General features: G+C 39.4%; 1 protein-coding gene across 1 annotated transcript in view; it reads right to left on the minus strand.

Moving 5' to 3' along the window:
* Positions 1 to 12727, minus strand: part of thada (THADA armadillo repeat containing) — a 108637-nt gene that overhangs the window by 22177 nt on the left and 73733 nt on the right. Inside the window, exon 31 of the mRNA XM_036573810.1 lies at positions 6467 to 6549. Within this exon, the coding sequence (XP_036429703.1) occupies positions 6467 to 6549 (83 nt within the window). The remainder of the gene's footprint in view (positions 1 to 6466; positions 6550 to 12727) is intronic.

Here is a 12727-nt window from a genome sequence, read left to right on the forward strand (position 1 = left end):
AATGACAGACAGACAGAGAGACAAGCTGCATTGTGGCATTTATTATTATATATCAGTGTCTAAGCGTTAGGGACAGAGTGGACCACAGCAATGATTCATTTAGGAAATGAAAGGCGCTCCTCAACATAGTGAATATGAGCCAGACAAAATCTGTGTGCATGAGGTGTGTGTGTGAGTGTGTGTGTGTGTGTCTCTGTGCGTTTGCGGGTCAGCAATAAGTTTCCTAAGAATGCAACACGGGTCCCCGAAGGTTCATAACGGATTACACACAAGAATCTAAGCACTCATGGATGTTCACACACACACACACACACACATACACACCCATTCTCAGTCTGAGTCACAGTGAAAACTGTGGTCTAACCGACGCCTCGACCACCAGTGCTCAACTGCCAAACGAAAGTCCAAAAAACAACAGAACAGCGCATACACACATATTAAGAAAGTGAAGTTGATGAACTTAAAAAAAGAAGCACTGAAATAACTGCCAGACTTCTTTCACGTGACTATACAATAACAAAAAAACTGTGGTACCAAAAGAAAAATGAACCCCTGCAGAATTCTCTCCAGGGCCATTCATTTGCCTTCCAACATACTGTCATTCTACAAAAAGATAGTGCTCCTTTAAAAATAAAAGAATAAATAAATAAAAACATTTTCCAAAACAAACTTCAAATGGACTGAGGGGAAAATTTCCATGTCTTGCCCCTTGCACCATGTCCTAACAGCATGCGAGCACTCCAGTCTGTATTTATTACCAGCACATGAAGCCATTTTATTAGGATATGTTGGGTACATAATATACAGCTGTGTTAATAAGACAAAACAATAATAAATATTTATAATAAATATATATTACACTTCAAATGATCATTTGCCTACAGCTAATATCATCTGTTTTTTGGTTAACCAACATATAGTAATCTAATGATATGGCTAACTATATAGTGTAGCCAAACACAGCACTTCTATTATTTGTTACTCTATTGTGTCTTTTTATTGCAAGCCATCTGAGACACAATTAAATCTTATTTTTCCCTTCACAAATGTGGAAATAAGCAGGTTGATTGTTTGTGGAGATCTCTACATTCATAGTGGGGGTGTTTTAGTTTTGTCTCTGGTCATTTGTTTGCAGTTATGACGCCGTTACTGATCTTCTGACATTCAGACCAATCCTCAACCAATCATTTGATCAAGTTTGACCATTTGATGAAGTTCAGAGTATATCAGAAGTTAACTTTACATGTGGCAAATAAGGTGGCGTATGTTAATATAGCCTTGCTCTACCCAGTGTTTCAGCCCAGTATCCATGTATCTGTCCACAAACATTTTATAAACTTTTATTTTCCAAGTGTTTTATAATATGTATTATAATATAATAAGCAAACACAAGGATGTTGGCACAGTGGTGCCATGCTGGGGTGAACGACATCTCGTCACGTCAGAGTAAAATCCTCAAGGAGCATCGGATTACTTCTAGACAATATTAAGAAGAGGACAGAGGCCATGACTGTCATGTCAGGATGGTGTTCAGCAGGATCTATGCACTTCACTGTTGGCTCCAAGGCTGGTGCGAGAACAGCAGCGTCAGCTACGTGAACAACTGGAGTGCATTCTGGGAGTGACCGGCCTTCTACCGCAGGGACGGACTACACCCAAGCCGCTGTGGATCTATCATCCTGTCTGAGAATACAGAGAAGGTACTGCACCAGGCCTGACTGGACTGATCACAAGATTCTAATCCATACTGGGTCGACCTCTCAGGCACAGTTTTAGAATGCTTTAAATCATATTTAGTTAATAGACAGTTAATGCTTTCACCAGGAAATCATTCATCAAAGAAAAATTCTTGTGGAGACCCTCAAGGTTCAGTTTTGGGGCATTTGCTCTTCTGTTTGTACATGTTACCTTTAGGTGATGTCATTAGGAAACATTTTTCATATGCTATGCTGACGACACGCAACTGAATCACAAAAAAACTGAAATACTGATTGTTGATACTTAAATTCAGAGAAAGCTGCTTTATGAGAAGCACTGTTCTTTAGCTTCATATACCAAACCTGAAGTACGAAACCTGGGTGGGTCTGTTTTATCCTGCATGTAAATGAAGTCACGAAAGTAGCTTTTTATCATTTGAGAAATACTGATAAAGTCCTGCCCTTTTTCTATCTCAAGGGGACGCAAAGAAACTTGTTTATGCATTTGTTACAGCAGAGTTGATCATTGTTAAGCCTTTCTTACTGAGCTCCCTAAGAAAACAATCCATCCTCTACAACACATACAAAATACATCAGCACAGATCCTAACAAAAACAAAAAAAGAGCTCCTATCACCCCCATTTTAAAAGAACTGTACTGGCTGTCTGCATCTTTCAGGACAGATTCTGCTACTAGTTATTAAGAATCTAAATGACCTAGCACCCGCTTACATCACAGAGGGTCTGTCTGTTTATGTTCCAGTACGTGATCTTAGATCTGCAGATCCTGGCCTTCTACAAACACCTTCCGTAAAATACAGAAAACATGGAGAGACTCTTTCAGTTATTTAGCTTCTAAACTGTAGAACTCAATTCCACCTTTTATTAGACAGTCAAGCTGAGTGCTCACTTTTAAGAAACATTTAAAAATGTACCCGTACCTTAGCGTTTAATTAAAATTCTACATCTCTCTGGTATTTATCTTTTTAATTTGATCTGTCGTTTTCTTATATGATTTTAAATTAGTATTCATAATTTCTTCTATTACTGTTAAGCTTTATCACCTGTCTGTAAAGCATTTTGAGCTGACACTGGCATGAAAAGTGCTATATAGAATAGAACAGAACAGAATTCAGAACAATTAGCCAACTGTGTTTGCACACTGAGGAATTAGACTTCTGCATTTAACTCATCTGTGCAGCGAAACACCCACATACATGCACACTAGTGAACACACACACTGGGGGGGCAGTGAGCCAAACTTGCCCGGAGCGGTGGCAGCCATATCCACGGCGCCCGGGGAGCAGCTGGGGGTTAGGTGCCTTGCTCCGGTCACAGGGCTGGTTCCCTAACATCCAGCCCACGACTGCCCCATTTATAAATAAAGATTATTATCATTTTTATTTATTATAATGCTTTTTTTGTTGACAAGCCCACAATTCGGAAACTCAAAGCTTATCGAAAAATCTGAGTTTCCTATTAGTAAAATGTGGTGGTGTTCATATGCACACATCTTGCAAATACAACATTTCCAACAAGACTAGAAGGCACCATTCGCTGCACACTGTATTTGCTGTCAGGCAAAATGTTCTGGATGTCTTGTTTGTGTAAAAATAATGGCTTTTACAAGTGTTTAGATGGCACAGATTACAAAAGCAACTTAAAAACAAAAGGTAGAGATAAACAAAGAAGCTACACAGCTGCTTTCATCTCTGCTGCAATGACGCAGCTGATTAGACGTTCCTTCATTACTACTGGGAATGTATAAGAACGCTTCACACTACAAATGTTATGTGAATCCCTCTGAGTATGCAGATCACATCTCTGAGATGTCTTGGACCCCATTCATGCTCTGTCCCTGTATGATGAGAAGTATGTTAATGCCAGGTGCAGACAGAGCCTTAGAGTGCATAGAACACATGCTGTTTAAGCCATGACCAGGACTTTCGCTGCTCATTGTTTAGCTGAAGTTTATGTTTTAGGGAAGCAGTGGTGTGTCTATAGTCACAGCAGTGAAACACGCACACATGGATTTTACATCACGCTCTGCCATCATTGCCCAAACTGTGAAATCCAAAACACAGGCGGCTGTGGAGAGTGTGCAACACATGTGCGAAAAAGCACACCACTTTTTAAAGCTTCAAAACCCTTTTGCTTACGACATTCTGCTCAGTAAATTATCTACCGGCTGCACAATAAATTGTTAATTATTACGATATTGGTGTTTTTGCAATATCGATCAATGAGCACAGTTTGTTTTTTTCGCTATATGCAATGTTCTAGATGAGTGTTTCTGTGGGAATTTTGATAAAGCAAGGCATCCATGCATTCCAACAAATGGCTACAGTCAAAATAATGCAGTCCAATCTCTAATCATGTCATCAGAGCTTCACCAATAAGCTTTAACGCATTCCAAGGCATACCACAATTTCAATATGTAGCAATACACAGCAATAATCATACAGCCCTTGTGTAAGTATTAACATTTGTTACATCAAGTTAACCAAAACACTGAACAAGTGCCTTAATGCTCCTCTTAATGGACCAGAACTCTAACTGGCTCCATTTGGGAAGTCTATCCAGATATTTAAACTCATTATTTGTTTTTTGAATATCGCAATACTTAATGCAAAACACTAAAACATTGCAATATTCCTGTGACCTACTTGTGTGTGCGTGTCTGTCTGACAAAAGCCGTTTGTTCCCCATAAACAGAGCAAGATTCCTCCATGTAAACAATTCTAAGATTCTTTATCTTGCAACATGTAACAGCCAAAGAAAAAGTCTAATTAAAGTTTTTTATTACCAAGAAATATATCTCATTAAACCTCACCTGCAAAAAGATTACAAACAGCTTTTGCAGAAGGTCTGAGCTTATGTTTTTTTTTGTCTGCTTGTTTTTCATTGCAATTTAGTTCAGTTCTTTTATATATTTTTATACAGTTATGTTATACATTTTAACTATGTCTGTAGTAAAGCATTCTGCCCACAGTTCGATTTCCAATACTGGGTTTATAATTCAATATTTACAAAATATCTTGGACAAAATTGCAGTTAAGAAAAACTGATGACTGTATTCATGTACTTATAAACATGCTGGAAGGTTCATGCACGGTCACATCACAACGCAAACTGTCAAACTTTTGCATCACGATATCACAGTGTAACTATGGGCCTCATTCACCAATATCTTATACATTTTTTCTTACAATGGTTCTTCAGAAAAGTCCTATCAAAAAGTGTACGTCAGATTCATGACGTGTTCCTAAAGCGTAGAACTGTTCACACCTGTGCTCTTGGTGTGTGTAGATTCTGTCTGGGATAAATCCCAAATAAGAAAACATCAGCGAATGTCAGAATCTTCGTAAAAACTGCATAAGTGAGTTTTGAGAAGGAATTTCTTCTTAAGAATAGTTGGTGAATGAGGCCCAATGTGTTGTTACACCACATATTTTAACATCAGTGTATATGAATGTTAAGTCGTCTGCATATGTAATAGAGAGTTTAAGCAGTTTGGCTCGGCGGCTGAGAAAGAAGTGGGCTGCTGCTGTTTTCCCGGAGAGGACTTAGCTGTGTATGAAAGGCCACACGGCTCAAATGCAGTGCTGCCTGAGAAATCTTCCCCAACACCCTCACCCACATACACTACAAGCCCCCTGAAAGAGGACAGGAACACATGCAGAAACTGACTATTAAGGTTGACTATTAAAGCTGTTTCCTTTTTTTCCAGTTCAAACTGTAACTGCTCTTAAAACTATGTTAATTTTTCTTCTTTTCTTTTTTTTTCTTTCGTGCTGCAGCCCAAATAGGTGAAGCTAACTGCTCTCAGCATTTATGACACTCTGCTTGAGAAGGCAAGGAGAGAACATCAAGAGGAGCAATTAAACCGAGCAAAGGGATTCCCTGATAGTACAGATGAGCAGATACAGTGCAGAGCAGAAAGAGGGAGAGATGAATAAACCTTTGTTTCACTGTTTAAAACCGAAAGGGTAAAACCATTTCCTTGCTAGAGCCTGGCCAATATGAAATGATTTGGGCCAATACAGATTTTGCAGGGCAAAAAATTCAGATAAGCGAAAATGTCAGCCGATTTTATTTTATATTTAGACAAAAGAGTTTTATACACAGAATTTTATACACCAATAGTTCCTGTTAAATAGTGCTTCACTGGCCAATTTGATCATCAATTCTCAAATGTCACGTTTACTAAACTCAAAGAAACAGCAGAAACTCTCTTAAATACAAATTGTAGCACTGCAGGTGGGACAATCCAGATTTCCACCCAGGTGTTGTGCATCATAACGTGTTGTTCTCATGCTAGGTTAGATTTTTAGATGTGAAGTCAATCATGAAACTGGCTTGTAACTCACATTTAGCAGTTTATGCCTGTGATGAAACTAAAGAGCAGTGCTTCAAATCAATGACATCACATTCTTGCCTGTTGTTATTCTAACCACAATGGTGTTTTGTGTTTGGTAATTGCCAGTTTTGCATTTTGTTTTTTTTAAAGCCCCCTACCATCCACAGTCTCTCTCTTCCTCAGACACACAGACTCTATCCTCCAGGAAAAGTGACACTGAGGTCTTCTATAAAGCAAGATCATTCAGTCACACTGTTTACTTGAAGAGAGCTGATTGAGAGCATTTCAAAGCATGATGAAAAGCCTCAATTACACAACACAGCGCACAGCTCGAGCTGAAAGAGAGACAATGATGGATCAGCTGATTCTTGGTGTGCGCTGGACTGAACTAGACGTCTGCGTATACATACCTTCAGCAGGAGCACAGAGAGAGGTACACATAGCAGTCAGCAGGTCCAGCATTGTTGCTCTGGTCACCAAACAGGGGTTCCGTCTGAGAGAGAGAAAGAGAGAGACTTAAAATCACCACATTCTGGTCTTCTTATAAATAAACCAATTAAACATAGAGGGAAAAAGAGTTAATTTACACAATTTTCTTCTTTACTGCCAATGCAAAATACAGAAATACATCCGAGCTAAACACTTGTCTGAACTTGTCTGTACTTTTGGCATTGCAGGGAGTTCATGAGACTGTGATGTACAAGTAAACAAAAAATCAAAATGTAACACTTTGTCTCCTCATATAGTTGTTTGTATGGATTAGTGGGTGCACCCCTGGTCAAATGACATTTTGTTGATAAAGTTAACCCATCCTCTATAGGGAACAAACCTGTGCATATTTTAGTGCCCAATTACTGTTTATTTGCTAAATTTAACATCTTGGAAAAAATATATCCAAAGATGTGGCCTGTGAAAAAGTTATGGCAAATTTTATATGTTATGTTTGACTTTTTTTACAATATGTTAAACTCAACAAATAGAAATTGTACAATTGTACAGGATGTGTTAACTTCCTTTTCCCTTAAAAAAATAAATGCAATTTGACAAGGGTGTTTAAACTTTTGCATATGCTGTATGTATAAAAGTGATCGACGTTAATATTTCCAATCAATAATGATCCAGTAATTAATAACTGCATGGTTCATGTGATAGACTTCTATTCTTCTTATCATTCTTCGCAAGAAAAACATTAAGTGTGTGACACAGCAGAAACAGCTTTCTAATCAAAGTATGAAGCCAGCTTTTTGAGAAAAAGCAAACTAACAACAAACAAACAAACAAACAAACAAACTAAACATGACTAATAGGTTTGCATGGAAACTAAAGCTGCTTAATTTACTGTTAGCCTACTTAAAATCTCAAGGCAAATTTAGGCTGAAGGAGTTCAGCTGACAAAACTTCAGGACCCACTGGATTAGAGTAAGCCATACAACGTCAGAAACCACAGAAGTCAGTCTATTTGAGACTACTTGATGTAGGCTGAAGTCAGTGTGTGATTTATGGTGCGCATCTACAGCAATTTTTCTTGCTGCACTCCGGCAGATCTCTCTGTTTGCTGCTGGTGGGCGTGTCCATGTCGTTTTTGTTATGGAAACAAAGGAAGTGTTTCTTATTTGTTACAAAGTAGCACAGAAGCTTGCAATGAGAATAAAATACAGACTTACAAGCAGCTCACGCAATCTCACAAGCGAGCTAGCTACCTTAGCAAGTAATTTAACAGCTCTGTATGGTTTCGTCTTCCTGCTTAAACGACAAACTTAACACAATTGAAATTCTTCCCTTCAAATGTTCACTGTCAATAGTTTTTATAGGATCAGGTATTTTGATCATTATGTTAAACTGTCCATTGTCGTCCCTCTTAACCCTCAGAGGAGGTTTTATGTCTTGGTTGGTGTTCATGATGAAGGCACTACTCTTGCATGACTAGCTAAATGCAACGTGGCAGCCGCACTCCTTTAAATAAAGCTGAAAGCTGTGGAACTTTTTCAGTGTACATGTAAATAAACAGTGTAAATAAACATGTGTTACTTGTTAGCTACTCATAGCTGCAGTGTAAAACTAAAGAAGCAAGCATGTCTTTGTTGACTATTTGGGGGGGTACTGCGTACACTTGAACAAAACATTTCTTTAAAGCTAAAATCAGCAGTCAGTTTGTCTTTTTTTCATTTATCCCTAGAAATCCTACTGATTAATAACAGTAAGTCTTCGTGCTGTCAGAGGAAGCAGAGCTGGAGGAGCTAAAAACAGGAGCATCACATGTGTCGTCTGACTGAACAAAGAAAATTCTGGAACGTCTGCCTTCAGACCAGCCACAAAACTAGTGTGTGTGTGTGTGGGTGGGTGCCTCTGTGGGTGTGTTTGTGTGCACACAACTGTCTGTAAGGCAGAGCACATCTTTGTGTGTGTGTGACCACAGCATAGAGTGCCCATAGGCATGTGTGAGAACAAGGACTGCAGTGTTCGAGACTGACGTCAGCGTTTCATCACTCAGATATTAATAACACACTCTTTCTAACACACACACACCCATGCCCATACTCTCCCTCTCTTTCTCTCTAACACATGCACCCCCCACCCTGCATCTGACCTGCCCTTTCTTTCTCACACTGTGCGGTTTCACTCAGTTCTACCTGCCGGCTGGTCAGACTTTGCTGGCCTGAGCGCTGGAGGCACGAGTCCAGGGCGCTGAAACTTCATATGGAGTGCATTGAGCTCTGGAACATCACAGTGCACGCTCCTAATGCAGAAAACCACCATAGCCTCTTCATTTCCAAACCCAGATCAGAGACAAGCCGCCCAATCCAGCCAAGACATTTCACACAGTTCACGCACACTGAGGTAAAAGTGGATCCAAAGGAGCCTGCGCTCCCAAGCTAAAGAGGTAGTTCAGCAAAAAATCTAATTTACTCATGCCTCCCCGCCCCTTACCCCCAAATGTAGTTCAGCCAGGACATGTTCGGTGTTTCAAGTTTGCTACTTTAGTTTTCCACTGAAGCTATGAGGCTAACAAGGTAACAAGTAAAGGAAGCTCATACCACCTACTAACACAGGCATGAACCTCTACAATTTACCTGTATAAAACATGCTTTTGTTGCAATTTTGGAGATATGGACCCTTATTAGACTCTGTGGTCCCACAATAAAAAATTATAAATAAAAAAAAATACTAAGTATTCAGACCTTAGATATGTTATGATCTATTCAACCGAAGGCATTAATTGTGATAGTAATTAGATAAATATATACAAATTTATTGGGTACTTTCTATTGTGAGGAGGCTGTCCCAAACCCTAGGTCCTATATTTACCCTTTTTTTCTTAATTTTTAATTAAAAAGGCTTTATTCAAAAACACTGTCTCAGGTTCTCATGTCAGTACCAAAATACAGAATTTTAAGTCTGTAGGTGGAGCCTTATTTTAGCCTCACCCCTGCATTTTAGAGCAGGAAGTGAGACTGCATCCCTGTCCCTCAGGCCACATGAGCTGCGTCCAAATTCAGGTGCTGCATCCTTCGGAGGCTGCATTTGAAGGCCAAATGCATCAGAGCGGCGCAACTAGCCTGTCCCATTTCGAAGGCTCCTTCATATGCGGCCGATGGGAACAGCGGTGCTATGACGCAAACAGGAAATCCGCCGTAAAGCAGAACGTCTCATTTCATTTCAGCCTTCGTGGGTCTAAGCAGTCTTTGAAGGACATGCCTTCATAGACCGCGTCCTTCGAAGGATGCAGCCCCTGAATTGGGGCACACTGATAGTAAGCAGTCAGATCCTATGGTTTTGAAGTACGTGTCCCAAAGTCTGAAAATCAGTGTGTAACATTGAGAATTGTCACTAGCGAAACACATATGTTCTGCAACTTAGTAAACACATTTGTTAAAACATGTGTTTTTATGAACAATATTATGATTTTGTGTGTGTACAGCTGTGCAAAGCTTTGTTTGCTAGTCACGTATTGGCTAGTGTTTTGGGTTCTGCTAAAAATTAGACAAAACAGTCACTACTGAAACATTTGGTAATGTTTGGGCTGTAGTATAGTGTTATGATTGTTTTGGTAGTGAGAAAGAGGAATGTTCAGTCTTGAGTTTTAATAAAATAAACATAATTAAGGTTTGGGGTCACTCAAAGCAAAAGGATTTTAATCTAAATCCAAGCCAATCCAAGTCTGAAAACTGTTTACCTTTGAAGCAATTTGGTAGAATGATTCCAAAACACTCAAAATATTAAACACAACATCTAAAAATACCTTTTAGTGTCTAGTTATTGTATGTAAAATTGCAAAAAATACTAATCCAGACTTTTCAATGTATATATGATGGACTGTTTTTTTAGATACCACTGTAACATGCAACGTGAGAAATCATATGAATATGTTCATTTGAAATTACTTAACTATATATCTGAGGCAATGTGTGATGGTTGGAGCAAGCAGTTTGCCAATTATATAGGCTTTCATTACTTTGCTACATTAACACTGTTAGAGAAGCAAACTTCAGAAAACAAACACATCTTGGCTGACTGACTACATCTGGGATAAGGGGGAAAACACTGATTCGGTTTTTCTCGTCAACTATTGCTTCAGCATATTTAAAGATGTTTTCATCTGCTTCATCGGCCAGAGACTAATCAACGCGTGCAAGTCAGAATATTCCTGAAGGTACCGGCCTGGCTTTCAGTTTGTTTACATTCAGAGAGTGTATTAGGCCAAACTGCTGAGTTAATCTTGGCTGTGTTCACTTCCATCATGATCAAAAGTCAGCAGGCTGAAACACAAGGCAAAGCATAGTAATGAACTTGGGCTCCACCAGCCACATACACTTGGTCTTATTTAAACCACACTAGAAAAATAAAATACAATGCCCAGTGTGGTGAAATCTGGTGAAACTTAGCGGGAACTACGCAGAGGTTAAGGAAGCACTGAGTATGGGCCACCCACTGCTAGCGGTAGCGATTAAGCTAAGATATCCTGCTCTAATGACTGCAGAGGGCCACGTTTCAGAAGAGAGGAGGGATTAGCAGACACCTGGGAAGGTCTGGAGGGCCAAGCGATCAAACGCAGGAGCCGCAGCATGGACCGCTGAGCAGGAATTCACCTCGTCATCTTAATCAAGAACCAGCACACACAAAATCTTTTCTCCATCAATACTGCGCCTCTCCCTTCTCTATAAAGCACTGTCCACCCCTCTAGAGGGAGGGAGGGAGTTAGAGAACAAGAAGATGGCAAGTGAGAAGACAAAGGATTGACTTGTAGGTAGTTTGCAGGGTTAGTACAGAAACGTATTCTGGTACTGATTACTTTTTAAAATCATATTAAGTAAAGACTAGCTAAAACTACATTTCAGCAAGTCTTATTTAGCTTAACACAAGCAACCTGCAGTCTAATAAAACAAAATGATACGGCAGGTGACATAACTGTCTGCCCAAACTACGCACACAGTGACAGTGAGGTTTTTTTCATGTTCAGAGCATTAAAAAAAAGAAATGTCCAAATTTCTTCAAGTGACAAAAACAATTTGCTCTTCATAAAAAGGGTGGGCTACTGTTCATTTTGGAGAAGCAAAAGCAGCACCGAGAGTTTCACTCCCTTGTACAGGAGCTGAGCACTTTCACAGACTACCTGGATGTCTATAGTCCACTTTGAGCAGCAGAAATGCAGAACCATACATGACGAAGCAGAGAACAAACTAAACCTTTTGATGTTTATTACAAATTGCTGAGATGCAATCAGCTTAGCTGTTGCTATGGCAACCACAGAGACAACAGAGATTGCCGGAGTGAGTTCATGTCACCTGTGACAGTTGGCAGAAATCGAACGACAAGTACATAAAATAATGTCGCATCGATGCCATCTGAAAAACTATTTGGTTTAATGCAATCCTGATAGTAATCACTGTTTTTTCATAACATACCTGTAATCCGATTACTGCCGTTTTTTTTGTAACTGTAGCAGAAAACAATTACCTTCTTTTGTATCCTGATCACGTAATGCCACTACTTGCATTTCATACTACCCATGTCTGGTAGCATGGCTGCACAACATGAACAAAATACTACAGATTTTGGATTCTCCAAAAGAAAACGTTACAGGACGAGGAAAAGCGTTCTTAATTTTTAATGGAAGTAAATGGATAAATATGTTTTTCCAAGTAATTTTGGACCATTTTGGGTTGGTCCATTCATCAGGAAATTTTGACACATAATAAAGGGCAACTGGCCTTTTCAAATTGTCAAAAACTAGAAAACGCCAAAAATTGACATACAAAGTTTTGTTCTGACAGCAGTGTTATATTGCTGCCTTGCTATACACTAAAAAGACATTGCTGAATAAATGACTTGATTTAAGAGTGACCTGCAATTATGCTGACCAAAAGTAGATCACGTGATTGCTTTCAATCATCAGAATGCTGAAAGAACACTCATGTGCGCATCTGACATCATTACAACATCTGACACTGATCAAAATGTGCAAAACACATAAAATGGTGTGAGTTGATAGAGAGTTCATTTTAGGATTGCAAAGGCAGACACTGCACTACTGATTAAACCGTACACTGCACAGCCATAGGTGGAAGATCATTCAACTGGCTCCTTCTTTCTATCCACTGTTAATGTCTCTCTTTCCCTCTCTCTCTTGCTCACTCATATCAGCAGCCGTAGGTGGGCAATTGGAGTGAGAG

Source organism: Colossoma macropomum, unplaced genomic scaffold (assembly GCF_904425465.1).
Source record: "Colossoma macropomum unplaced genomic scaffold, Colossoma_macropomum, whole genome shotgun sequence".
NCBI lineage: Eukaryota > Metazoa > Chordata > Actinopteri > Characiformes > Serrasalmidae > Colossoma > Colossoma macropomum.